Raw genomic sequence first — 27,654 nt, forward strand, 5'->3', positions numbered from 1 at the left:
CGGCGGAACGTGTTAGAGAGAAGAGCAGAAGAGGTAAAGGTATATGTGCGCGTAAAATTGGTCAGCCTTTTTATGGATAAATATACTACTTTTTTAGAAAAAGGACAACAAGTTGTTGTTATATTAACAGTTGCTTTATACTATCCAAGAAAGCTTAAGGATTCTGTTGAAATCTTTTTTGGAGACAAAATACTTCAGAACTTTCAATTATATGTAAACGCGTACAAGAAACGATGTAAAACAAATAAATGCCAATGTTTTTAAAGAATGTATTAATATTTTATTTAGATTCAATAAATTTGAAATTGTCCGATTGTAATCAGTTTACGGGAATTTGTTCATGTCTTTGAAAATACCTTTTTTTTTATTTACACATCTTACCTACAGGCACCACTGTGTGCTATTTTTTATTGTTCTAAAATATTACTTGTATTCTCAAAATTTTGAAATGCAACGGTAAATTGAACTTTCTTGAACAACTGATATGTGTAAATTAGAAGCTTTTAAGTTTACAATAGTTCGCAAAAAAAAAAATTCCAACCATGCAATCAATCTTACTCTAAAGTCCATTGTATATTCAAAAGCCTGTTGGGTTTTCCGGCTCATCAGTAATTCGTCAGCTGGAAATTAGTCCATACCAAAAACAACAACAATCATCGAAAATTCTCGCGCTCTTTCTTTTTTTGCAGCTGACGTTCTTCCAACCAGCATATATTTTTTCCAGTCACTTCCATAACAATAAAAATCTTTACTCTTTTCTATATATATATATATATATATAACTTCACACATAAATACAGAAAATTTGGGGACGAAACCGGGGGGAAACTTAATACAAAATTATTATGACTTGAAGAAAATGAACAAAAAAAATAAAATATATGGGAATTGAAAATACGGGATGAGCTAAACTGGGGGAAAGAAATGGGAAAAGTGTCCCCGCAAAAATGGCGGCAAAATGTATCCTCTTACATGCGTACTTTTACACGTTGGAAGTGCAACACAAGACCCGATCAGAAAATAAGCGAAAAATTGAGACGAGATGAGGAAGAGGAGAAGAAGAATTGTGGTGTGAAACTTAAAGTAATTGAAATACCCGTAAAATGTGTGAGATACAAAATTCAATCTGGTATATGCATTATATTGGATTAGGTGTATGTTGAATGAACAAGGGGACACAAGAGGAACGGCACCTGCTCAGAATTTTTCGTCATGAACGTCGTCAGGTAAATTTATTTGCACGTGGGTATTTTGTCGTGTTAGCCTGAAACTGGATGAGCACTAGAACAACTTTCTTCATTATGTAAAACTCACTCATTTGCTGATCTTGCTCGTGTGGGTAAGGAGGGTACATTCAATACAAGTCCTCCAACACTTCCATTTTCCGAATTCGCTGCATCCAATGGTGAGAAATCTATGCTCACACACGATGAGCTCGTCGATGGTGAACTAACTTCGAAATGTGGTGATTCTGGTGTTGTTCTCACATTCTCCAATCTTGTCAATTCGCTCATTCGGTTCGGGGTTAACGCCCCTCGTCTTACCACTTCTAGAGGTGGCTGAAAAAAGATTAAAATTAAAAGAAATGACATAAATTGAAAAAATATTGAATTTTGTAATTTCTCACTTGAATATAATCATTTTGAGCATCATCTTCCCCATTGTCTGTCACAAAGGCTGCATTCTGCGCATCGCCTGTTGCTCGTCCTGATTCTAGTCTTGCACTTTTCTCATAAATCGATTGTTCCGTTGGAGGCTCATTGAAAATGCTCATACCAGGTGTTGGCACTTTTCCAGATTGTAAATATTCAATTGCAAGTCGGAGCTGTAACGAGAATAATCTAAAGTTTCTAGACCGATGAAAAGTGGGGATGCGTTGCTTCTTTTTTCGAAATTCGACACTTTTCCATCGACGTGGTGCGGGGGCCTATTTTTTTCGAGAAATTAAAAAGCAAACCTCTTTTAATGCGACAACGCCAATCAATTGCCCTTTTTTCGTCACGTATGCACGATTTAGACCAAGAAGTGAGAATAGAGAATGAGCCTGAAAAATACTGAATGTTTGAATTGATAAAACTTTAAAACCAACCTTGAATAAACTCGTATATTCACTGAGTTGGAATGGCGTAGAATCAATATCAAGTTGGCTCAAATCCAGCTTTTGATTGAGCATCATATCCTCCCATTCAGTACGCTGAAAATTGTATTGTAATTTCAAGCATGACCAATATAACAATAACGTTGTTAATAAGCTGTAAGTCAAATAATTTTGATAAATAATCCTGGCATTTATTTTAAACTATATTTTATCTAATACCAATTAGTCTGTTTTTAACAACTGAATATGTTATCCAACCCAAAGTTATAGATCGAAAGAGCAAGGAAAAATAGTCTCACATTTTCTATAAAATCTGGATCATCGTTAATGCTTTTTTGATTCTGCAATGTTTAAATCATCACAGGTGAATTATTTTGATATTTTGAATAAAACTCAAGATAAACTTTATAAATGAAAACCTCTTCTCCAAATAAATCAAACTCGTTATGATTGTTCTTCTTCGGAAAGTTTTGTCGCCCAAAACTAAGATGTGTAATTGATCGGAAAATGTCTGAAAAGTACAATAAAAGTTATTTTTAACACAATGTAAAAAAAGAAATCTAACCTCCAATTGTATGATGAGATTCAATATGCACAGGATTGATTGTTTTTCCACTCATTTCTCGTTTCGGAGTTGCCAATGATGCAGCATCAAATAGCGCTTGCTTCTCCTCAACAGTTAGAATCTTCCGCGCATTTTCCTCGCTCAATCCAGTCAGCGTTTCATTTTTCGCTACTTGAGGTCCGTTTTTAGCAACAGGGACAATCAAAAATCTGAAAAATAATCATGATTTTAACTGAAACTTAGAAGTTTTCATACCGACTAGCTCTTCTCTCTCCAGCACCTGTCGTTTCCAAACTATCTTCTGTATCATCTGATTTACTTTCTTCTCTTCTTTTTCGTTCGCTTTCTTCATCTTCCAAACGTTGTTTGATTCTACGAGTTGCTTCTGCAAATCGGGCTTTTGTTCCAATTTGAGAATCGACGTATCGTTGCAGCTGACTTCTACTGACCGAACCGACAAGAGCTAGTGATTCTGAAGATGTATTGATGATAATGGGATATAAACATTCTAAGTGACTAACCCATATTTTCAACCAAAGGAAAAGCTCTGATCCGGGTTTTTGTTTCCAGTGCTCTTTTGATGTCACCAACTGTTGAATCTTTTGCAATATAGACAAGAGGAGAAATCATAAACTGCTCAATGAGCATTTGATGATAAAGGGACGTTGTATGGGGAATATCAGGGAGATACGGTAGATTTTTGATACGAATTATGCTGTCGTAGATTGATGGTTGAAGGTACGAAGCCACAGCATTGGCAATAAGAACAGCGATCTGAAATAAAATAATAAAATGATTAAAGTAAAAATTGGGAGAACTCACCATCACGGGTAGAAGATGACATAGCTGTCCAGTAAGCTCAAAAACAATAACAGCAACAGATACTGTATGTGTGACAGCTCCACAAAATGCTGCAGCACCGACAACTGCATAAACACCTGGACGAACGAAGAATTGTATATCTCCACTGATATGACCATATGGATCTAATGAGAATACACCTTCACCAACAAGCCTTCCAAAAGCAGCACCAAGAACAAAAACTGGCATGAAAATACCGGACGGAACAGGCAGAGTAGAAGCCAGAATTGCGAGGAAAAACTGAAAATAAAAACAATTATTTCAATTCAAAATTAGGTCCTCAGAAAACATACGTATACTACTTGAAATGAAGATAAAGTGACAAATGGAGAATAATCATAGTTATCTCCTTTCCAGTGACGAATGTCAAAACTATCCGAACTTGTTGCATTTGATGTAGGCATTGGACAAGCATATGAATCATTTGGTGGAGCAGTCCATGCACAATCTACGAAAAATTCCTTCATTGTGTGACTGAATCTTTCCTGAAATATCTTTGCCAAATAACTATCTAGATGAATAAGTTTGTTACCTCTCCACCCATAAATTTCCCGAGTCCCAATGGAAACGACAAAGAAGATATGAAAGTGGCGATGAAGATGGGATAGATGAGCCAGTATTTCTGAAATATCATTTTGGCAAGCCAATTTCTTCTCAAAAAAAGAACAGTCCGTCGATGAAGATATACAAATATTGAACCAGCAAGACCACAAACCAATCTGTAATATGTAAATTTTGAAAACAAAAAGAACATACTTACTCACCCGATAAGTGCAAAAATAGGAAGCTCTTGTGGGAGAAACACATTTTGTGGCGGAAAGTTTGTTTGATAATGGGCCTCGACGGTAACTGCTGCAGATACAGAGAACATTCTTAGAATTCGGAAAAGAGTAGCCGAACACGTGGCAGCAAAGAAACCACGCCAGTAGTTTCGGACAGCAAAGTAGACAGATGTGACTTCAATTGAGAACAACACGCCTCCTATCGGAGCAGAAAATGTACAAGCAACTCCAACAGCACATCCAGCTGCAAGCATTTCACCACTTCTAGACTCATTTTCAAATATTCCACCAGATGATCCGTGAACCAAACGAGTTAGTTGAGAAGCTACTACGGATGCAACATGAACGAACGGTCCCTGCAAGATTGGAAGTGTGTATAAAAGTAATAGTTTAATATTTTAAAAACAAACTTCTTTTCCCATTGGTAATCCACTTCCAAGTGATAATGTAAGTCCAATCATTTTGGAAAGAAGTGTTCGTACTGAAAGATATTCTTTGAGAATAACTCCTCGTAAAATAGTTTTCATTTCTGGAATTCCTGATCCAATCGCCTGTGGAGCAATATAATGTGCACATACTGCAGAGAGGAGAATGAGTCCAACGACATATCCAACCCAAACGAGATATGCCAAAGTGAAGTGATACTCCTTGACCAAATCGAATAACCGCATCTGACCTGAAAAAAAAACGTTTTTCTATTTTCTGCCAATTTCTGTCAAGAGCAATATATCAGGTCCAATGTTCCTAGTTCTGAGTGGTTTTCCGTTTCTTGACCGATGATTAGTTTTCTTATCAAGAAATGACGTTTGAAAAACTGAGATAACATTTCCAGTCTAGCTGTCCAAAATTCAAAAAATTAAACGAACCATTCTGTAAGTTCAGAATAGCATAATCCATTCCAAATGATAGAGATGCCATGATGAATCCAAGTAGTGCCAGAAAGATCCAATCACGGATCACCGTCCGAAAAAATGTTTTGATACTTTCTGAAATGCAGAGTTCAATTATAAAAATACAAGAATTCAAGATCATTGTCTTACCAAAAGAACACCAACTTGATGATTGTTTTTGTGTAGTCGGGGTGAGCGGTATCGTAAGGCCATCAGATGTTTTGTTCTGAAAAAAGAAAGGAAATTATGAACGTACTTTGAAGATACATAACATTTGACATATGACGTTGACTAATTCGTTCTTTTTTGGTAATTTGATTTCAAAAAATGGTTAAACATACCCCATTTTCATCTAAAATATTGAATCGAAACATAGTGGATTAGCAGTAGAAATCAATAATCAGATGCTATAAGCCCACCTTCTCCATCATCTGATAACAGTTCCCACTCCGGGGGTTTATGTTTGTCTTTTATTTTTTCATTACCTCTCCTCCCATTAACTGGTGTTGCTATTCAAAAAATAACATCAAAATTTGCTACGTACTCACCTTTTCAATTTTTGATAATATTTTTGTACCAATACCCATACTTTTGGAATCCTCGTCAATTGGTAGACCACGAACTGTTTTGTAGACACCGAGATGCTGAAAATGAGAATTTGACTTGAAATTGTATGTTTATAAGAAAATGTCTACAATAGACATGGATAATCAAATAAATTTTAAAAGTCGAAAGTGATTCGAACGAACGATTTGATGATCACAATGATTGATTGAATACCGTTTTTTTGTGATTGAAGAAGCAAGTCAGATGATTCAAAAAATGAGAAACAATTACTGTAGCACTTGATGACGTTTAGACATTTAGCAGACTTTTCATTTTAATCGCTAAATTTAAGGGTGTTAGGAAGGCGCTTAAAGAATAGTGGGAGGAGTCCGATTGAGGTTTGCTCTTGTCTACACACAGAAAAATGAATCGTTCTACAAGTTCGAATTTCTTTAAATCTGAATTCTTTTCGGGAGCACACATATTGTTACGTCACATGAACCGTTCGTTCTCTAGTTGATCCGATTGAAAAATGATTCCGCCTCGTTTAAAAACAACAACAAAACCGATAAACTTCAAGAGAGAGAGGAGGGTTTTTTGCAATATGTAATGAGGGTGCTTAAAGTAATAAAATAGAATAAATACAACTAAAATTGATTTAAGACATCTAATAATAGTTCGTTTGTAGAAGAAAACGTGGAAACATCTATTCCGAAGAAAAAGGTTTGGGGTTACATCTATGATTGATAAGGTCGGCTGGAAACGAACAAATATTTGGAGACCATCAAAAACGGTAAAAGGTTCAAAAATGTAAAGTGTGAAAAGACCAGTTCGCAACACATGCTTTCGTTTCATGACAAGTGACAAGAATTTATTATCACTTTTAGAATTTTGAAAAGCAAACATTGAATAGGTTCGACGGGGTCATCGGTGCTTTTCAGGGACGCTTCGACTGAAAAACGAATGGAAAGCTTTCCAGTGGAACATTTGGTGAATTATTCAAATTATTTGCTCTTGATTTTACCAAAAAACAGACGGCATAGGACATGCTTATTTCTGAATCTGCCTCTCTCCAAAAACCAGTTTGGATAGAGAAAGAATGGCACGAACAACGTCATTTTTGCTCTTTACCGGTAATTCTGAAACCGGCGTAGAGGATTATGAAAATGAACGGTCAGTGCGAAAAGGGCGAAAAGAAACACAGATGTGACGAGAAAACTAGACAAAAAAAACGAAAATTTTCTGATTTTTAAAAACTGAACAGGATGACTAATACTACTAGGGAAGAAGTGGGTATGAATTGTCTGCTTCAAAGAATACTACACGTCACTACTATAGGATCCCCCTCAATTTCAACTATTTCTAAAACCTGTGAAGCTTTATTAAAAAATAAATGTATTCTTGCATTCATGTCAAACATTTTTTGAGTCCTATTAAAAAAGTCAACATCAGATAAGTTTTTTTCGGGTATTCAAATTATTTTCCGTTCCGTTTTGTGATATTTTAAACAATTGAAGTATAGACGAAAAAATAATTTTGCACATTTTTGGACGCTGAAGCTCCACGGTTAGCTCATAGATAAGTAGTGTGCACTGATACAATCACAAACGTTGTTTTTCGGGAAAACAACTGTTTGCAAACGACGAACGTTTACTCGTTGCAACGTTGTTAGGTGCAAAAAAACGCCAAAATGTGATGTAGTTCGAATAAAATTGTTTGTTGAACAAACCGTTTGTGTTACTCATAGTACATAAAATGTCAGCTTCATCCTCTGATTTTTTTTGAGGCTGAGAAAAATCAAGAGCTCAGATACAAGCTCACAATTTGAATACACTGAAAACCGATCAACAAATGCTAGAAAATAATTTTTTGTGAAAATTTGTGAAAATCAACACGTTAATTGTTTGAAATTATTATAAAACGAAACAAATTGTACTTGAAATATAACTTTTTCTTTAAAAAGTTTGTCAGGATTTGAATATCATGAAAATCAAAGGGTTCCTATAGCATTGAAGGAGACTATACGATGAGAAACTTAATGACAAAAATTTTCAAAGTAAATGAGAAAATAGTTCGAAAAAAATGATTACGAAAGTTTACTTCTTTGTTCAGAATGACCTACTCATCGAATAAAAAAATGTTCTTCTTTTTTTTTTGAAAATCATTGATAGTTTGATCAATCTATGTGTACACTCACCGAACCCGGCTGTAGATCGTATTCTTTGCCCGCAGGCATCCGAATCTTTTCCAGTTCTTCATTGTTCTCTATAGTCGCGTCCTTCTCGGATTTTTCTGAAATTATACTGTATATTCGTTGAGTGAGAGTGATTTGAACAAGTTTTTTACTAACCGACATAAATTGAAAATTTCAATTTGTATCGCATCGACGAGATAGATGATGGTTAAAATGTGGGGGGGGGGGGGGGGGGTGAGACTGTGTCTGTGTCGAAATATGACGATTAACGAAATCAAGTTCAAAATAAACTTTGATAAGACATTCACGGGAACTATTCGCTATTTCACATTGTTTTTTCACGCGTATCATAATTTAATTTAAATTACTATTCATTTGAATAGATGGTTGTTATAAACATACCTACGGATTTCGTCAGATTCACAAAATATACTAACCTGGTGGAAGAGGCAACAGGCTTTGCCATTCAATCTTGGAAAGAGGCGTCCGAGAGGGCATAAGCACAGTATTGCTGAAATAACATAGTTATAAAATCTGCGAAAACGATCGAGTTTATGGATAAAAAAGAACACGTTAAAACGAGCAAACGATTTGTGTAGGCGAGCTGAGAAACTGCCAACAAACTGTCAAGTGTCGGCCGGCTTGTGCTTGTTACAAGTACCTACCATCGGTATTTTATCCCACTTAAACAGAGATCAAATGAAAGTTTTTTTGAGAAACACGCAAACGAACACTTCAAAGATTTTTTAAACTAATAAAAAAAAAGCATGAGAAATATTTGTATAATTTCAGAGTTAGTAAGTAAAATGTGGAAACATTTTGCAACGTGGAATTTTACACGGCATGATTTACGGATAACAATGTTAACACTAAAGTTTCGAAATTATTTGTTTATTTCGAGAATACAAAACATAAGCATAAAAACTGTTTTTCAAATGCAATTCACAGTGACTAATCAGAGAAGAACTTAGCTCACAGATTTGAATTTTGCTGACCAGAAGATAAATTGAAAAATAAAAACAAAATGAATGAGAGCCTCATGCAAACCGTTTTTATAAACCGCCGCCAAAAAGATGATGTGATTTGTTTACATGACAACTGTTTGAACGCATGGAATAGGACACTCGGTCACTTCCCAAGAGGAAGGTTCCGTTAAAAAACGGTTAGGAAAACCCCCGGGGCATAGATCAATAAATATGCGAGTCAGATTGCGTCACTTGATTTGATCTCCCAAAAATGTGCTAAACTGTAAAGTGAGACCTAATTTTTTGGTTCCATAGTAACATCTAGGAATACCCCGAGGGCCCTTTTTCCAGGTTTAAACAATTGTACTTCTTGCTATTGGGGTTTCATCAGTAAAATAGAAATTGGACAAAACCAGTTACAATTAACATTGAACTCAAATATTTCCAAACTTCAGCTCATATTCTATTTGAATACATGAGAATGTCCCATTCATTGAAACAAAGCAGTTTTTCGTGCTCATTATTAGAATGTTCATCCTGATATCCAATTTCTTTGAAGAAAATTTACTGAAAAATAATGGGAATTGAAGTTCATATCAAGAACAGAGAGGTCAATTGCATTTTCGAAAAAACACAAACAAATTAATTATTCAAACGGAGAAGTATGGTACGAAAATTATGAAAACCAGCTCATCAAAACCCACCATGAGCTATGACTAATTCTCTTGTGACAGAGTTTCAGAACATTCCCTTCTTGACTTTTTTGTTTTAGTTTTTATCTTTTCAGGCCTTTATCTGAATAACTATCTCGTCTTTTAAAAGTTTTGGAACAATTTTCATCGTTTTATAATTCCCGATTCGAAATAATTTTTTAGTTTCTTGTTCCCTGTAAACTACTCAGCGACACAAACGAAACCTTCAAACAGAACAGACAAAAATCACAAGATACTGCTCGTCCTCTTTATCTGTACTTTTTTCATTTAGAAGTTTTTTGGTTGGCTCCAAGTTATGGATGATTCATACTTTTTGCACAGTTTTGTGACTTTTTTGTTTATCCAGCAGCACACACCGGACACACAGACTACTATTTGTAACTGAAATAGGTTCTTCTTTTTCTTCTAATGTCATCCAACAATGTTTGCTTTTTACTTTGTTCCAATGCTCCCCCGTTCTTTCAAATTGAAACTGTTCTTTTTCCTTCGAAAGTATCACATTTTCCCATAGATTTGAGATAATCGTGTTCCATGTCACAACATTATCAACAAGCCTTCATTTCGGATCATGTTTTCTTCGGGCGGATTGCAAGATAGAGAAATAGAGACGGTTCGTGACAGGAACATAAAGTTGACATCAAAACGATTGACGAAAAAATATTTGAACATCTGTGATGGATTTTACTCAAAATAATGCTGTTCAAATATAGCACAGCTTAAGAGTTTCCGAATAAAAGGGAACGGAGACTGATTCATTATATTCACTTCAACTTTTTGATAAGTAATTTTTTTCAGAGACAATTCGAATGTTTTTTACAACATACTTTTAATCAAAAATTAAAAATTTTATTTCGAATCTTTGCAATTAAACATGGGTTTAGACTACGGAATGAATTTTTAGGTGTTTCTCTCTAACCCATTACTAGAAATGTTACCCCATGTGGCTCTCTCTCTCTCTCTTTCATTGAAAAAAGTTCAAACAAATAGAAACTCTATCGATACCAGTTAATCATTAAGTTTGTTTTCTCTATCTCTTTTGCCACGTCATTGTTTGCTCCCCATATTAGCAAAACTTTCATTGGTCTGCTTAAAGCTTTTGCCTGTTTTTCCAAAAAAACATTCAAGTGACCTATGATGCCTATATCTACCTCGAATTACCACTTGATCCACATATTTTTCTTCCTAGCAGGTGTCGAATTTCCTTGGATCGACCTACCTCTTTTTTCCCAAGTGATCGACCTATGTTTGCGCAAAAACTTTCCATTTCGACGTCCGTTTTCCACAATGTCACCACCACCTTCATGATCACATATTTTGTTTGATTTTAACTTACTGCCAATCGACAAAGACTCCGATTTCTCACAAAATATTGACTCAATCAGACCTTTTTCCCTTCTCATAAAAACCATTTGCCTAGTGAACTTCTTTCTTTTTTTTCGAAAGTTTTTCGGTGTGGATGGGCATTCAGGATAAGAAACGGGATATCACAAACAGCTGTTCACTTGTTTATATGACCACTGTCAAAGTATTTTTGAAAAAGAAAAAGAAATTGTAAAAAAAAAGAGTCATTGTGGATATTGCTAGAGAACGTGAGAATAGGAAACAAAAACAAGTTTGTAGGACATTAAAGAGGTGAGAACTGGACACAAGATCGTCTACACTTGATCCTTTATAATTACCATCTATTCCTCGAACATCTTAGAAAATCACTTCATATTTCTTTTGTTTTGTTTTATTCAAAACAAGTTGTGTTGTTTTTCAACATTATTGTTCAATTTCTGCAAAGTTTACTCCACCGTGACTCAGTTGCATGCCATCATTCTGTTTTCCAGACGTTTCCATTTGATCATCAACCTCCTCCTCTCGGTTTGTTTAGCCCCGCCTTGATTCTCCATCTCTCGTTCTCTCTGCGCCTCATTCTTCTTTATAAAAGTGGTTAGAACTGCGCAGGATCGGATTCTAGTAGTCTCTTCCTTTCAACAGTTTCCATCTGGATTAACCCGGATCAGAGTGCACTTCACGCTTCGTGTATCCGTCTCTCGCTCCAGTCAATTATTGTTCCCATAAATAGACCGTGTCTGGATGTCAGCTACTGTTGCTGGACACGTTCAGTCGTGTTCTTGTCTTGCAAATTACCATGCTTTGTGGTCGCTTGCTTCTCATAATTTTTATTTACAAGTAATCCACATTCTTTTCATTTCTGAAAACCTTAATTTTGTCTTATATTCTGAAAAAGTGTATCAGAAATTAATTGATTGTCTATATACTTCTTAATTTTGTGTCTTCAAATTCCCTGATCTTTCCGATATACCTATTTTTCCAGAATGAAACTTCTTGCCCTCGTAGCTCTGTGTGCAGTTGGTGTCGCTTCTCACCGTGATAAGCGCCAACTTTCCATTGGTACCATCTCAGTATCTGGCGCTGGAGGATCCACTGGATGTGTAGTGACTGGAAATGTTCTGTATGCTAATGGAATCCGACTCCGTAATTTGACATCCTCTGAGCAGAGCGAGTTGGCCACTTACCAAACTGAAGTTGAGCAATACAAGACTGTAAGTTCATTTTGATGTAAAAGTTTGGTCAACATTTTTAAAATGGCTAAATGTGGTTTGATGTTTTTATTTTTCAAAAGTTGTGTGGTGGCTGCAAAATGCATGTTAGTTGAAACATTTAGTCTTAAAATATTTGGACAGTATTTGCCAATAAGGTTAAATCCGATGGAAAGTCTGAAGTAGGAATTCCACAGTGACGCGACTCATTCTCGCACTCACATACCACCAGCAGGGCGCGAGAAGATCAAGTGACGAGGCGTTTTATAGGTATCCTCGTCACTCCTCGACCGCCTGGAAGGTCTCATTCTACGTCATGAAATTTATAGATTTTTGAATTTTCCTTTAATAAAAATGAAAACCCAACGTTTAAGAGGGCTTCCCCAATAACGGTGCAACATGACTTGGCATTTTTTTCAGCAACTCCGTAATATTCTCAGCCAACGTCGTGAAAACCTCCGTAACCGTTTGATGTCTCAAGGAAGAAATCAACAACAACAAAGCAATGATGTCAGCAGCCAGGGAGGAAATGACGATGGATCAATTCCAAAGGCTCCAGAAAAACCATCATTCTGTACTGCTGAAGATACTACTCAATACTATTTCGATGGATGCATGGTTCAAGTAAGATTTATCTTATAAATAGAATTAAAGAATTATGAACAGTATTACTGTACAGTTGGCCTTCTTATTTGTCAAACCACAATTCTATAATCTTCTCTTCAGGGCAACAAAGTCTATGTTGGTGGACAATACGCTCGTGACCTCTCTTCTGATGAGATTTCTGAATTGCAAACATTCGATACTCAACAAACCGCTTACCAAAATGCCGTTCAATCACAGATGCAAAGCGTGAGTTTGAAAGTTTAAAAGCTATTAATTCAAGATTCATTAATTTCAGCAAGTTCAAGGCCTCTTCGGTGGATCTGACTTCCTTTCAGCTTTGTTCGGAGGAGATAGGTTCAATCAACAACAACAAAGACAACAACCATCTTCCACTACTCCAGCTTCTACCAGTTCCACTACTCTTCCACCAAAACCAACAGTTCCACAGTTCTGTACTGCCATTTTCTAATTTTGCTTTACATCTTCGCGACCCCCATTTTACAGTTGAAAATCATCAATTAATAAGCAATCAAATATGTGCATATAACAGCTACGGTCCACATTTTCCCAAAGAACCTTGTACAGATAAATAACGTTATTGATTATCAATAAACAAATAAATCGTAGTAAAATAAATCGAAGGCAAATTGATTCTTACGTGAATTTTTTAATAACTGAGAATTCGATCGGTTTTTCAAGTGATTTTAAGGAAATAAAAAGTGTCACGCGAGAATGAAAATTAGGTCCACGTTTTAATTTCAGATCTTTTCAAAACAGAAATCATCAAAAATGAACATGATATTCGTAAATAACGTGTTCTCAGCATTCTAAAAACATATTTTTCGACCCAAATATCCCAATTTGATTTTTTGCCATTTTCCGAAAGGCAAAAGTCCGATTTCGTTTTTTGGAGCGGAGGACGATTTTGGAGATGTGTAGAAATTTCAAAATTTTTTTGATGGGACTTGATAGAGCACCAAAAAATGCGATGTTTCGTCCACATTTCAAGTTTCTGCGTTGGATATGAAGGGTTTTATCGATGAAAATGGATTTTTCTGGAAAATGGTCTGTAACTCGACTGAAGTTTGAATTCTTGGAAAGATTTTGTGGAGAAATGTGAAAAAATATCTATAAACCCTATTTTAACTTATATGACATTCATAACTTGCTTATTTCATGAGATACATCCGTTTCATCAAAATTAGTTTCAGATTATTTGTGCAATTTTGTTCATGGATTACTATCTCTAGGAAATACCAACCTTACTGGTGCAAAACTAGATGCAAACTGTAGGAATTGAAATTTCAATCAATTTCACAGCAGGCAGTTTCTTTTGAATATGCTTAGTTGTCAAAATACTCCTGTTTGAAATTTCTAGAATCTAAGAGTGGCAACAGTTTTTCAGGTGAAAAGTATATTCCAAGAGTTGCCAGTCGGAAAAAACGCTTCAAAATTGTATGAAAAGTTTACAGAGCTTCAGTTCATATTAATATTTTTTGTTTTGTTTGAGAAATTCAGCTTAAAGCGAGAAAAGTACCTAACTCTCAATTAATGTTTCCAATTGCTATATAAATACCAATTTTGTGACAAGTATATCTTGAAAAGCAGAAATTTTTGCACAAAATGTTTGACTGAGAAATTAATGGAAAATATCTTATCTGTCTGTCACAAAAACCTGCTTATTGATAAGTATCCTAGTTTCAGAGATACATGACTTCAAAGTTATTTTACCAAAAAACGTCCAAAAACTTTGGTTCCTCTTCCGTTACAACGGTGTATCTACCACAAGAAAGATTTTTGTGAGATATTTTTATTGATTTAACATTTTATAGATATTTTCAAAAATAATCTGTAAACTTTTTTCAAATAACTTCAACTTCAATATAGGTTACAGGCCATTTTCCAAAAAAAATCCATTTTCATCGATAAAATCCCTCATATCCAACGTAGAAACTTGAGATTTGGATGAAACATCGTAATTTTTGGTGCTCTATCAAGTTCCTTTAAAAAAATTTTGAAAAATCTGCACATCTCCAAAATCGTCCTCCGCTCTGAAAAACTAAATCGGACTTTTGCCTTTCAAAAAATCTACATTTGAAAAGAAGGCGTGGTCTAACGCACGTTTTTCCCCGTGAATGGCGGAACCCTGATTGTCATCGGCTGCTTTATTGTTTTAAAATAGCATATTTTCTCAATTTTACTTGCACCTGTGGTTTGACGGCTTATATCTCGGTTGCCTTAACGTTTATCAAAAAATTTTCAACAATCAAAATATAGAGAAAAATTTTGTACGTGTTTTGTCCGTTGACACTTCTTTAATATGACTAAAGACAACTGAGATACTGAGACTGAGACTGTCAAACAAGAGCAAAGGGGTCTAATAGGGGAAATACGGTCATTTTATTTGTCAGAGACTTTCATGATTTACAGGTTTTAAAGGGCTAAACTGAAACAGCTACAATGAAGCGTGATGAAAAAATTTGTCACTTCAAAAGCGTACTTCCATATTCTAAGTTTCTAAGTTTGAAAGCTTTTTCGTGGAGAATGATCAGAACCAAAAAGTTTTCTCTATTTCTTGTCATTATTTGCTCTTGACAGGTAAACCCAACCCACATCTATTCAGCCAGAATTGTAGTATTTTTTACGACTCGAACTTTGTTTCCATACTGGCACTCGCAACACATTTTTTTCAATACGACACCATAAAAAGGATGGCTTCAAAAAGCGAATTATTATAGTGATAAGCATATTTCTTCTTATCAATTAGCAACTCTATGCAACCTTCATTTCTTTAGAGTCTACCGCATTTTTATAGATTTTTTATTACGATTTTCATTAATTCTGATCATTGAGAGTCCATTTTATTCAGAATGTGTCGAACTCTACTTGGTGTAGCTTTTCTAGTTGTGACGGTCCTATCTCAAGGAGAAAAGGATTTGATCCAGAATCTGCCCGGTCTTTTGTTCAAAGCCAATTTCAAGTCATATTCTGGATATGTCGATGCAAATGCAAATGGAACATGGAAAATGCATTATATGTGAGTTTTATATTCTCGGCAAATCTGGAAATCTGAAGTCTTATTTTCAAGTGAACCATTAGTGAATGTATTTTTTTCGAATTCATTAGTTCTCAAAATTTCTCAAAATTCCAGCTTTTTGCTTTCATATAGTTTCTTAGATCTTCTTTGAAAAGTATACTCCTTACTCGAATGCACGTTTTTTTTGTGAAATTTCGCAGTTTACACAATGATTGAAGATCATTCTATTTTCGGAACTCATTGAACTTCAAAACGTATTTCTCATCAAAATTTCAAAAGTTCCCTTGAAATGTCATTTCTCAATTGAATAATCATCAATTCATTTTGTTGTCACTATTTCTTCTGTTTAATTTAAAATTTCCACCTCACGAAGCATCAAGTAGTCATCTAATTCAGTCATAATTCTTGTGTAATTCTCTGCAAATACAATTAAAAATTTACTGATAACGTTTTTCGCTGTCCATGCGAAAACTGATAAAATTATTGGAAATACAAATTAAAAAGAAATTGTGCTTCCAGGTTGACAGAATCTCGATCAAATCCAGATACTGATCCATTATTGGTATGGTTCAATGGAGGGCCAGGATGCTCATCTCTTGGAGGACTTTTCGAAGAACTTGGTCCATTTTATGTTAACTTTGATGGACAAACTCTTTATGAGAACCCATATGCATGGAATGCGGTAATTATTATTTTTGGGGAAAAGGATAAGCTGTTTGCAATTCCAAAGACCAGAGTTTTATTATGTAGTTAAAAGAATTTCAAATCAGATTCCTGTAACACTCGGTTGCCTATGAAAACCGAAATGATAATCATAACTTTCAGTTTAGACTACAACTCTTTTCGATCAAAGGCGGTTTGCTAATTACCATTCGAAGACCACGTTATGATATTTAGTTCTCGTTGAATTGATAGAGAAAAGAAAGTTTGAATAGAAAATAGTCTTGCTTACGCAAATTTCAAGTTTTATTGCTTTTTGCAATTTATCGTTGAAACCTCATTTATTGTATAGATAACAAATTTAGGCACATAAAACACAACTTTGTGTAGTTTAAAAATGAAACCAAATTGAAACATAAAAAGGGACAGGGACATGTATTAGGATAATAAAAACTATAAATTTAATATTTAAAATTTCAGAAAGCCAACGTTCTCTACTTAGAATCCCCAATTGGAGTTGGTTATTCATATGACACTACTACTCCAGGATACTTCCAAGCTAATGATGATCAATCAGCTGCACAGAATTATCAGGCTCTCACAAACTTCTTCAATGTGTAATTGAATTTTAAGTCTAGATACGTAACAGAAAAATGTTAAATTTCAGTGCTCAACCTAAATATACGAACAGAACATTCTATCTTTCTGGAGAATCGTATGCAGGAATTTATATTCCAATGTTGACCGATTTGATTGTACAAGGAATCAACAATCCCAATCAACCCTTTCCAAACAAAAACTTCCAGGTAAAATAATTACACAATTACTTCAAAACATGTCTAATTTAGGGTTCTGCAATTGGAAACGGATTCATGAATGTAGCTGGACTTCTCAATGCCCTTACCCTTTGGAGTGCCTACCATGGACGTGTCTCTGAGCAGTAAGAACATTTTAAAACTGTTTTGTTCGTTTTAAACTGAACTTATTTTTTCAGGAATTGGGCCGACATCAAAGCAAACTGTTCAAAGGGAGCCGACGTTGACAGTTTTGATTTCTCTCAATTCACAACTTCTCAAAATAAAATTGACTACGTAGGAGATGGCTCATACTGCGGAAACCTCATTCAACCACTCATTTCGCAAAACGCTTTAGGAAATGAAGGGTATGAGATTTTGTATTTTATATATTTAACGTAATTTTCAGATTTGACCAGTACAACTTCTACCAAGAATGCTATGACAAATCTGTCTTTCAAGCCCCACCACCAGCTGGAGGAAAGAGACACAAGAGAAGTGCTATGCAAGGAGTATCTTCGGTCCAGAAGAACTTGCAATATCAACAACTCGGAAACTTCCAAGGAACTTCCAATTTGGCAAAGAACACTGCTGTTAGTTTATCTTAGTTTGTTAATTGAAACGCTTGCTTCATTGTTCAGACTCTTGTCAACCGTTTCTCAAATGACAATCAATTTGGATATTTTTGCTGGAATGAAGATGCTGTGTCAAAGTATTTGAACAGTGACAATGTGCAGAATGCTCTCAACATTCCACAAGCATGGAAGGATCAGAAAAACACATGGGAAGATTGTAGAATGTCTATCTATAATAATTATACTCTGAAATACAACACTACCAATCGATTCTTCAACAATATCATCACAAATCTCACAACCGACTTCCGTTTCTTAATCTACAATGGAGATGTCGATACTGTTTGTAACTATTTGGGAGATGCCAAGCACATTCTTCAAGTTGCTAAAGATAATGGACTTACCGTAAGTCACTTCTACCGTTAAATAATATTCCAATTATATTTTAAGAGTGGGCCACGTACCCCATGGTATTACAGTAACAACCAACAACTTGCTGGATATGTTCAAACTTACTCTGGCAAAAATAAGAACAATGCTATGATCACAATTGATCTTCTGACTGTAAAGGGAGCGGGACACATGGTTCCATATGATCGTGCAGGACCATCAGTTCAAATGATCTCCAACTTCGTTTGGGCTCCAAAGAATGTTGTTATCAACTATACCAGTCAAGATAATTTCAATCCAAACATTCAACTTTCTGATTTGGTTGACAGTGGATCCTCATCAACTGTTGCTTTCTTCATTTCTATGTTCGCTGTATTGCTCAACATCGTTTTCTAAGTTTTTTTCTAATTTATTGATTCAAGACTATATATGTAGTAATGTTTTTTAAACATTTGAAAATTCAATAAAAATGTACATAATTATTAGATTTAAGCTTGAAGCAATTTTTGTTGCTCTACAGATTTTGGTGGTTGTTGAACAAAAATATCGTCGGCTTCTTCGATGTCAGGATTGTGCATTCCAAGGGAGAAATGATAGAACCATCCACCGACAAGAGCACCAACAAATGGAGCAATGGCTGGAGCTAGCCAATAGTTAGGGTATGGAGAGCTGAAATCATTATATGAGATATTTGTGAATTGACACTGTGAACTAACTGGAAAACACCTGGACCATAGATAAAATAACTGAAGAGTCGTGGTCCGAGATCTCTTGCTGGATTAATTGGATATCCAATGTTCATTCCAAATCCAGTTCCGATCATCATTACCAAGAATCCGAAGAACATTGGATGCCAAATTTTTGGAATTTGATTTCTCTCATCAATAACAACGCAGAGGAAGTATGCGAGAACTCCGGTACCGACGCACTGATCAATGTATGGACCCCATACTCCAAGATTTGGAGATGGATAACTGGCAAAGCAACCAGCTGTTCCAGTAGCTCCGAGGATTGTGCGATTACCTCCATCAAATGCATTGAATTGTTCTGAAAATTTCAAAATAATTTCAACAGGGAGAATAAGTAGGATACCATAGTAATAAGAGTACATTCCAAGAGAAGCCACGAAAGCTCCAGCGGTTTGAGCAATTGCGTACAGTGGCACCCAAGCAAGTTTGAGATGACCAAGAGACCAAAGTAGAAGGGAAACAGCTGGATTGAGATGACCACCTGAAAGATGTTGATAAAAGTTCTTAAAATAAAAAGAAAATTGAGCAGAAGATTTGATTCACAGAAATATTACCTGACATCCTAGCTGTTGCCATAACTGCAAACATAATTGCAAATCCCCATCCTATGTTAACTCCAATCCATTCAGTTGTCTTTCCACCGCCAGCATGGAATTGGAAAACAATTGAAAGACCGATAAACTAAAAAAAAATCAAATTTTCAAATTACTATTCAAGAAACTTAAAACTAACACAAAGAAGGAATGTTCCAAAAAACTCGGCGATGAGGTTCCTTGCCAAAATATTTGTGTGAACTCCGTGAAACCTCAGCCTTTCAGGCAAAGTATCTTCCTCGGCCGTCATGATTTTCTGAAATGTTGTTAGATTGATAGGGTGCAGACTGCTCGTAACAGAAGGGTTTCTGCTGATTATCAAAATGAAAAGTGTACTGAAACATTTTTCTGCTATTAAAAAAAGTTGGTGTCACGCACACAATGAAATTGATAAGAAGGCGGGAGGTTGAAATGAAGATGGCACCGTCCAATCTTCTTTCAAATGTTAATCCCGTAAGGTAACCAAAGCCGACAAGTACACTTTGTCAGTTCTTTGGGCAAAACTGTGTGTTATGATATAAGAAAAAGAGACAACGATTTGAGGAAGTACCGGCGGCAAACAGTTTTGCTGGTGTACTTTTTGAAAGGAAAAGAAAGAAGACTAAATAGTCTGGTGGTGTGTTTGGTGGTGTACGATAAAAATGTTTGTTGGCAGCTCTACTGTACCTTGGGAACTTCCTCTTCGATTGAGACAACGCACGGAGAATACATTTTGAACATAGATATATTTTTAACTAAAAACTTGTAACATAAAGAAATCAAAATAAATAAAACCACGTTGTAATTGCGTATTGACACAAACGTTTTATATTAAATACGTGAAACTTTAAGTAAAACTAATCCCTACAGTAATCAAGGAAAAAAACCTTGGCAGTGATCAGAAAGTTTCAAAAAGTCCAACATTTAGACGGAAGAAGCTTTTGTGAATAGAAATATACAGCAAAAAAAACAACATGTATATCAATAACTGCATAAAATTTACATAAATTTCTAATTAAGTATAATAAAATTAAATCAATTCGGGATCTTTTATCTACTGGAATTTGAATTTGAATTCGAATATGATTATGAAAATCTGATACCGTATTCAGTTCAAAACTATTAATTTTCTCCATTTTGGGATGAATGTAATTGAAAATTTAAAAATAGATTGTCTAGCATTTTTGATTTTCAAAGTTTTTACACTTCTGTTGTACCAAATACAAATTTAATCACATTAATCCAATAAATTCAGCCCACGGCCAAGATTGGTGAATATCTTTTTAAAATACAATACAATCAAATTTTGCATACTCAAGAATAAGCGAAAAAAAATTCACAAAAATATTTGGCAAAGAGCAAAACTCAAAAAGTTTCTGGCATAAGAATAATGTTGCCCGCAATCCGATTCTTCGGGCACACTACACTATTCCAGTGATAAAAAATTTTAGTAAAAAGCCAAACACCAGTGACTTCATCTAATCCGTTAATAAGCTGTCTTAAAACACTCTGGCATGAATAAATATGCGAACATCACACTTCACAACGTACCCGGATGAATCGTAGAAGCATTTGAAGAAGGTAGTTTCAGCATCTACCATTTTGATTCCCTTATAAAGCTTTGGGAAACGGTAGATCAGAGAACTTGTAAAACACGTGAGCCGCAGTGTGTTCATTGATAAGAATTTGAGTGCTCTCTGAGCACACTTTGAGGTCTTTTTACCAAACTGAACTCTGTAAACAACGAGCCTTCCGATGCGGAATGATAAACAGATTATGAAAAGAGAAGCAACGTGTTTGAAGCGTGGCATGATAGTTCTGAAAAGTAAAATGAAAAAGATCAGCTGAAATGTTTGATCAGAATTGGCTTTAGTTCTATTTTTCAACTAATTTTCATATAGTTTTCAAATATTCGCATTTTTAACTTTATAATACTCATTTTTTGAAATTCACTGAAGTTGTAAAACTTGGCGTAAACTGGCAAGTAACCAAAGATCTCCATGGTATCTCATCTTTCGTTTTTTTTTCTCGTTACTACGTATACAATTCTCGAAAACTGTCACTATCCATCGTTCTAATGAGAATTACCAAAACTGTTCCTCTCATAATTACAGGTATTCGATGAATCGTTTTCGTCGAAGTTTTTTCGAATCTTCAAGGCTGTTCGTTTTTTCGTGTCGCCGTCAAAGGTTCACTGAAAAAGGTGCCATCAAGTCGATTGTTGATCATGATAACTGAAGGTGTCAGGAGTCAATCGGTTTCTTTATTCGGCGAAAAAATACGAAAAGGTAAAGAAGGGAAAAATAAGGCTCTTCTCAGAAAAAAGATACTATCTGAACTGTCCGTCAGATACCTATCGTTTCGGTCAATAACAAAGAAGAGAAAACTGAAAATTAAATCTGTCTATCTGTTGGTTTTTTATTCAAAAAAAATCTAGTCTAGGTAGGAGTTGTTCGAACAAATTTCAATTCTTAAAAATCACATGTTAACTGATCTTGAAAATACACATAACGTATTGTGACAATGAGGACAACTTTGTCGAAACGATAAATTGGACGATAGAATTTTAAATGCTATTGAAAATTACCCTATACTGCGTTTACTGTTCCTAATTTTATGACCCTATCACATACAAGGAAATTAATATAGACAGCTTTACAAAAAAGTAACATATTTCTCTTGATTCCCAAAATGGATAGTCGTAATTTCTTATCCAACTTCAATCACCTTTTAACTGATGATTCGGAAGGTGTTGCCTGAGCAGTTGCTGCACATGTTTTCTCTAAAAGAAGAATTTCATCATGTAAAACTACAAAACTAACCTATCAAAAAGAATACTTTAATTTTAATGCATTGTGCTGAAGTGTTTAATAGATTTTTGATAAACTTTTCAGTTTGAGTGGACTTCAATTTTATTGCCAAAATTGTCAAAAAATTGAACGCAAACAAAATTGCCTTTAATCAAATACACCGTTCCAGATATATTAGGAAAATGCATGCGATTTGTAATTATTACAGAGTTACAGACCCAAACCATGTTCCTAACGAGATCATCATCATCATTGTAACATTTCGATTCTTGTCTCGGATGTCACGTGTTCCAGCCCATTCGGTCGCCCGTTTCCAGCCGACATGACCTTGGCATCTCATCTGCCACGTCGTTCAGCCGATACTTCTGAATTTGCATCTGAATCGGGGTGTGGCAAACGACGAAGGATAGATCGCAGTGTACTTTCTGTTGCCTGTACTTTCATGCTAATTTCCGAAACCATCCCGATCTAACCTCTTGCAAAAAAGACATTGTGTTCGACGAACCAAAGAAAATCAGCCTAAATTCATTCACACATTTCCGAGTTTTTTCAACGATTTTTCAAGGAAACTTTAAATAGCTAAAACGTTGCGTTGGGGAGGAGTTACTTGGATTTGTTAAGCAGTTTTATTATATGTTTGCAAACACTTAATATAAGATAGTAGGCTTTGAAGCATTTACCCATGTTTTTTAACATTAAAAATAATGTCCCTCTATTTAGCCCACCATGAGGAATACTTAAATCTTTCATTTTGACTTATTCCAGTTCTAGTTTTAATCTAAAATGTGGTAAAAATGTTATAAAAATTCCACGGAAGTTCACTTACGCCTTTGCCTGCCACCTCTTAGGTAAGCGTGTAGGCACAAGTTGAGACCGTCTTAAGGGTAGGTAGGTAACAGAATATTCAATGCCTCTCAAAAGAATGTTCTCCCTGCAATTGCAATGTTTCCATTTGGAACTTACTTACATCAAGAGAAGTGGTATTTAATGATACTGTTCAGACAGTATTCGAAATTTATTGAATCAATTAAATTGCTATCTTATCATTAAGTTTCAATTTGTTTATTTCATTATCCGATCACTTTGTTCCTACGATTTCCCGAAGATCATCTGTCCCGCTTATCAAGCAACTCTCATTTTTCTTGCTGCAACTAACTTTTATCAGTGTAACAGTTCTAGTTTCTTTTTGCTTTCTGTAAAAAAAAGAGAGGGACGCTTTACCTCTAAAAGTCAATCAGTTAAACAAATTACCGTATTACCGTTCGAAACTTATTGCCAATTAATTGCCACAAACACGTTTCGCAAAGCGCGGGTCCACCACCAACTACAAAGTGTCTTCGTGATACTCGCGAGAGTTTCTATTCTGGAAACAATCTAAAAAATACCTAATATTGATGACGTTTTTTGACTCGGAACTTGAAACAAAGAAGTAATGAAGATACCGAAAAGTGTTGAGATGCGCAGAGACAGGTGTCGAGGTCATTTTGAAATGGGCGGAGTTCAAAGTGAGGTTAGAAAAGTAATGGTCATTTTAAGGTGGCCACTGGTTGATAAAATACACGACAGGAGACCTCAATTCGTAATTTATTGCTGGTTTGTTCTCTACAAATACTACACTCTTTTTTTAATTATTTATAGTCAGGGTATTTAGCTTCTAGGATTTGCAAGATTTGCTATAAATTTCATATTCTATGGTAGAGAAAAATTCATACATTTGGTGTCGACTTGCACAACTTTCCTCAAAAATATATACTTGGTACAGAAGTTTTTAATATAACCCAAGATTGATTGAACTTTTGCCAACATTACCAAAGCTTCTCATTTTGTCGAGCAAGTATATGCAACTGAAAGTATTAAACTAGAGCGCCTCTAAGCGTATTCAATATCTTTACTATCAAATTTTTTTCAGTTGAAACCTTTCCTGGTTATGAATTTCAAATGTTAGGCATGAATTTTTAATAATTAAGACTTGGCGCTCACAGTAAAAGTTTACGAGTAAATTTGTTAACAGCAGCAAAACATTTTAATAGGTGCAAGAATCATAATGATATAGATTCATTCTATTGTTTTTTCTTCAAAATTATCAGAAAGTTGAAAAGGTAAAAATCTCTACTGGTTAATGTATTAATTCCTTCCTATTATCACATTTTCTCTTCGGTATACCGATAAATCCTCTTTCAACACCACTACCATAATTTTTGCGTTTAATACCCATAGTAATAAGTGTTCTTGACACTTTGCCACTTTTACATGGCAGAAAAAAAGGAATATGACCTTACCTCAGTCAACTGTCTTTTCCTCCTCCGTTTTTTCTTCGTCCATTCAAGATAACTTCTTCTCTTTATTTTACACAAAAGCCAGACGCAAGAATCGAAATGTGCGGCGGCCGCTTTTCCCAATTTGCTGTCAACAGTTTTTCGGGTTTCAAATGGCAGAAATCGAGAATCGCAAATTAAGAATCAAAACCAATTCCATATTGAATTACGAGAGAACTGTGTAGAAAAGTATGCAGAACGGAAGCTTCGAACATATGACGTGGCAGAGGGAAAATGGTTTCCCAGGTATATCAGGTGACCAAGTGATCGTTAAAAGAATCAGCACTTCCCCCATCCAGATAATTATGCCACAACTTTCCCTTTGATCCGACGACAATGTTTGTATGACAATTCTAGATTTATCAGAAAACTTTGTGTAGTCTTGTTGTTATTAGATGTAAATCCTCACAGGATAGCTTCTTGGTTGTAGGTTTTCATAAAATAAAGTGGAGAAATAAAATATTGAACACTTTTTTATTTTGTTTCCCAAAAATACTAACTTCAAACGTTAGCAAAACTAGCAAGACTTGGTTTAGCCCAAGTTTGATCCAACGTGTGTCAATCGTTTTTGAAATTTTTTTTTGCTACTATAACAAGTATGAGTTAGACCAAAGTCGTGTTTAACTTGGGCGCAGTCTAAAGCAATACTTGCTTTAATTTTTCTTAAGCTTCACCAATTTTTGATCCAAGTCATCATTTTGGAGCCCAATAAGCTTTCACATTTTTTCTGCTTCAATATTTTCCAAATATAGTTTTACAAAATTTTAACTGAATGTTTTATAAAATAATTGTAATTTGTTGACCGATCAATTTCCAGTCATGGTATTGAAGAACTCTTAAAATGAAATTTAAGCTGAAACCAATCGCATATGTTTTCTCTTCTCCTATTCTTGTCAGACTTTCAAGTACTTTTCCTTTTCTCACTTTTCCCGTCTTATTTTACTTTCGAAAATACACTTTTTGTCATTTTCGCTACTGATCTGTCTCTCTTATTTGCCTGTTCATATCAAATAAACCATAGTTTCAAAGACTTTCAATCAGTAATCTTCGTTCGTTATCAGATCAACTTTCTCCTTGGTTTCACCTATTCGTCAAATCAAGCTTTCGAAAGTGTCTATACATACTAGCAAGTGATAATTGATGTGATTCGAGTAAAAAAGAAATAGTTTTCTTCATTCTTTTACAACCTTGTTTTCATGATTATTGGAAGCTAGTGAATGACATGGTATCAGAGGGTAATTGTTTATTAATGGAACACCTTCTTACTGATGTTATCTACACTTTTGTTCTTGTTGATAGAACAATCAAATAGGAAATATCTGAAAAACACATTTTAGAGAGTATTCAGTTTTCCAACCAAATAATTCCGAAAATATATTTCAATCTGTTACATTTAATAAAGCCAAAATAGTTTGCTCCAAATTTTTAGCTGTGACAATTTACTTTTCCATGTGGTGCCTAAACTTTCCTAAATATTTCAAAAAATTCGTTTTTTTTAATCAACACCTGAACTATTCGTTTTTCATTCTATTATTCAATAACTTCAACATTATTTATATTAATTTTCAAGCAGAGAATTTTAAGGTAGACGGACGGCCCAAAATAATTACACACCAAATAACTAAAGCTAATTATTTTTTGACCAGTAAATTTACTGTTGTTTTTCATACTTTAAAGGTTATTCCTGTTTACTTTTTGAAAGAGGTGTGAATTATTTCTGGGTCTCTTCGGTTTTTTTGCTAAATTTTTCCTCTGAACAACTGATTTGAACGGATTTTCAAATTTAAATAAAACATTATTCTATTTAGGGTAAGAAATTTCTTGATCACAGACTTTCAAGATTCATTTAAAAATATGAAAACTTCTAAGGAGGTCTTCAAGAGTTTAACTTTATACAGGCTTTAAAATCAGGCCGGAAATGTAGGAGCCAGTGTAACCTATGGATATAAACGAATTCGGAGAATGTTCCTACAATAAGTTTCAATTAGAACTATCAATTTCATTTTTCTTGACTTCCTAGTGGTCATCCTAATGAGTACTCTTGTCAATTAGAAATCTTTTTTCATAAATACCCAGTAAGTCTTTCTTTGTTTGCGTTCATTTTCACAAGAAACCTATTACACACAGTCTCTGTCTCAACCGTTTTGCCGTATTGTCAACGACATCATCAGCAAGTAGTTTTGTGTGGTTTCCTGATTGTTTCTCTTTTGACGGATTATTGACCGTGACCAATTTGTAGAAAAAAATAGAGAAAGAAATCGAGAATGATAGGAAAAAAAGAAAAAATTGAAGGCATTTTGTTTAATGGCAAACAGTTCAGCGCGTCAATTTAGATCACTTCTGATGTGATCTGATTACTTTAGTACTTGTAGGTTTCAAATTTTTTAAAATTTTGAGATTCCAAGAATTTCTAAAAGTATACTTTGTGGAAAAATTTAAAAAAAATTCCTTTAAAATTCCTAAAATTCGATTCCAAGATTTTTTAAATGGAGTTGAAACGAATTTGTACAAGAATTCAGGGATCACAGTTCAAAATGACTAATTCTTTGCAAAAATGCAGTACTTAGCAAATAACTAGAAATGGTTTTTAAATCTATTTAAGACTGAAGTCAAAAACCACCAAAAAATCTCTGTTGACATTTTTTTTTGATTTTAAAAATATCTAGGAAAACTTGACGACGAGAAAGTGATAAAACTCGGCATTTTCTCCCAGTAACTTTTTCCCAAGGTGAACCAAAGTCTCTCCAACTTTTAATATTCTATATTTTAACGAAAATGCGCTATTTCTTCTCCGCTACTTTGACATAAGTTTATCGTTTTATGTAAATATTGATTAAATTTTACAAAAGATTAAGATTGAATACTATAAGAAACTAAATTGTTGCAATTTCGGTCTAAACAGTTGACAGTTCAAAAAATAACTCTTGTCGAAATAAATTTAAAGTTTACAAAAATTGAGAAAATCCTTAAAAGGCGAAATATT

The 27,654-nt window shown here is 34.7% G+C and overlaps 4 protein-coding genes, 1 long non-coding RNA gene and 1 other non-coding gene across 16 annotated transcripts; 3 read left to right on the plus strand and 3 right to left on the minus strand.

The window, feature by feature from the left end:
* Positions 1-728: 728 nt before the first annotated feature.
* Positions 729-8,434, minus strand: clh-3 (the record flags this gene model as incomplete). Of its 9 annotated transcripts, none has more annotated exons than NM_001313606.3 (20): positions 1,198-1,270; positions 1,315-1,559; positions 1,628-1,825; positions 1,958-2,044; positions 2,090-2,194; positions 2,398-2,439; positions 2,518-2,609; positions 2,664-2,872; positions 2,919-3,135; positions 3,185-3,437; positions 3,486-3,764; positions 3,818-4,018; positions 4,057-4,243; positions 4,289-4,662; positions 4,717-4,982; positions 5,173-5,292; positions 5,347-5,422; positions 5,745-5,840; positions 7,940-8,034; positions 8,374-8,434. In NM_001313606.3, 20 exons carry the CDS (start codon positions 8,432-8,434, stop codon positions 1,198-1,200), a joined length of 3,276 nt encoding a protein of 1,091 aa, NP_001300535.1. The 9 variants fall into 9 exon arrangements, 8 of the variants coding, with proteins under 8 accessions (NP_001022060.1, NP_001300532.1, NP_001300535.1 ...); NM_001313604.3 differs by lacking the exon at positions 8,374-8,434 and adding an exon at positions 8,093-8,126; NM_001313600.3 differs by lacking the exon at positions 2,398-2,439 and having other exon boundaries at positions 1,198-1,264; positions 3,818-4,009.
* Positions 8,435-11,935: 3,501 nt separating this feature from the next.
* On the plus strand, positions 11,936-13,402 carry F32A5.4 (uncharacterized protein). 2 transcript variants are annotated; one of them, NM_063107.4, is made up of 4 exons: positions 11,938-12,166; positions 12,584-12,787; positions 12,890-13,015; positions 13,065-13,402. In NM_063107.4, exons 1-4 carry the CDS (start codon positions 11,939-11,941, stop codon positions 13,236-13,238), a joined length of 732 nt encoding a protein of 243 aa, NP_495508.1. In that variant the 5' UTR covers position 11,938; the 3' UTR covers positions 13,239-13,402. The 2 variants fall into 2 exon arrangements, with proteins under 2 accessions (NP_871977.1, NP_495508.1); NM_182177.4 differs by having other exon boundaries at positions 11,936-12,787.
* Positions 13,403-15,638: 2,236 nt separating this feature from the next.
* ctsa-3.1 (Serine carboxypeptidase ctsa-3.1) lies at positions 15,639-18,706 on the plus strand. Its single transcript, NM_063108.8, has 9 exons — positions 15,639-15,806; positions 16,326-16,488; positions 16,947-17,083; positions 17,134-17,272; positions 17,315-17,406; positions 17,461-17,628; positions 17,670-17,853; positions 17,902-18,240; positions 18,286-18,706. Exons 1-9 carry the CDS (start codon positions 15,640-15,642, stop codon positions 18,619-18,621), a joined length of 1,725 nt encoding a protein of 574 aa, NP_495509.1. The 5' UTR covers position 15,639; the 3' UTR covers positions 18,622-18,706.
* Positions 18,614-21,135, minus strand: aqp-1 (Aquaporin). 2 transcript variants are annotated; one of them, NM_063109.6, is made up of 6 exons: positions 21,098-21,135; positions 19,707-19,823; positions 19,529-19,655; positions 19,318-19,455; positions 18,942-19,272; positions 18,614-18,894 (listed from the first exon to the last, which is right to left on the minus strand). In NM_063109.6, the coding sequence occupies exons 1-6, from the start codon at positions 21,116-21,118 to the stop codon at positions 18,714-18,716; spliced, it is 915 nt and encodes a 304-aa protein (NP_495510.1). In that variant the 5' UTR covers positions 21,119-21,135; the 3' UTR covers positions 18,614-18,713. The 2 variants fall into 2 exon arrangements, with proteins under 2 accessions (NP_495510.1, NP_001367603.1); NM_001381493.2 differs by lacking the exon at positions 21,098-21,135 and having other exon boundaries at positions 18,625-18,894.
* Positions 21,136-21,733: 598 nt separating this feature from the next.
* linc-125 lies at positions 21,734-25,695 on the plus strand. The gene is made up of 2 exons (NR_101709.1): positions 21,734-21,834; positions 22,573-25,695. It is a non-coding gene; the product is annotated as a long non-coding RNA linc-125 (long non-coding RNA).
* F32A5.11 lies at positions 25,588-25,679 on the minus strand. Its single transcript, NR_101710.1, has one exon. It is a non-coding gene; the product is annotated as an Unclassified non-coding RNA F32A5.11 (non-coding RNA).
* Positions 25,696-27,654: the final 1,959 nt, after the last annotated feature.

This window comes from Caenorhabditis elegans, chromosome II (genome assembly GCF_000002985.6).
Source record: "Caenorhabditis elegans chromosome II".
Lineage (NCBI taxonomy): Eukaryota > Metazoa > Nematoda > Chromadorea > Rhabditida > Rhabditidae > Caenorhabditis > Caenorhabditis elegans.

Coding starts and splice junctions, on each gene's coding strand:
- F32A5.4 (NM_063107.4), top strand. CDS start 11,939: ATGAAACTTCTTGCCCTCGTAGCTCTGTGTGCAGTTGGTGTCGCTTCT. Junction 12,167..12,583: donor AAGTTGAGCAATACAAGACT/GTAAGTTCATTT, acceptor CATTTTTTTCAG/CAACTCCGTAATATTCTCAG. Junction 12,788..12,889: donor TCGATGGATGCATGGTTCAA/GTAAGATTTATC, acceptor TCTTCTCTTCAG/GGCAACAAAGTCTATGTTGG.
- ctsa-3.1 (NM_063108.8), top strand. CDS start 15,640: ATGTGTCGAACTCTACTTGGTGTAGCTTTTCTAGTTGTGACGGTCCTA. Junction 17,273..17,314: donor TTCCAAACAAAAACTTCCAG/GTAAAATAATTA, acceptor TGTCTAATTTAG/GGTTCTGCAATTGGAAACGG. Junction 17,629..17,669: donor AACGCTTTAGGAAATGAAGG/GTATGAGATTTT, acceptor CGTAATTTTCAG/ATTTGACCAGTACAACTTCT.
- aqp-1 (NM_063109.6), bottom strand. CDS start 21,118: ATGCTTCTACGATTCATCCGG. Junction 19,824..21,097: donor TGCTTCTACGATTCATCCGG/GTACGTTGTGAA, acceptor ACAACATTTCAG/AAAATCATGACGGCCGAGGA. Junction 18,895..18,941: donor TATGGTCCAGGTGTTTTCCA/GTTAGTTCACAG, acceptor TAATGATTTCAG/CTCTCCATACCCTAACTATT.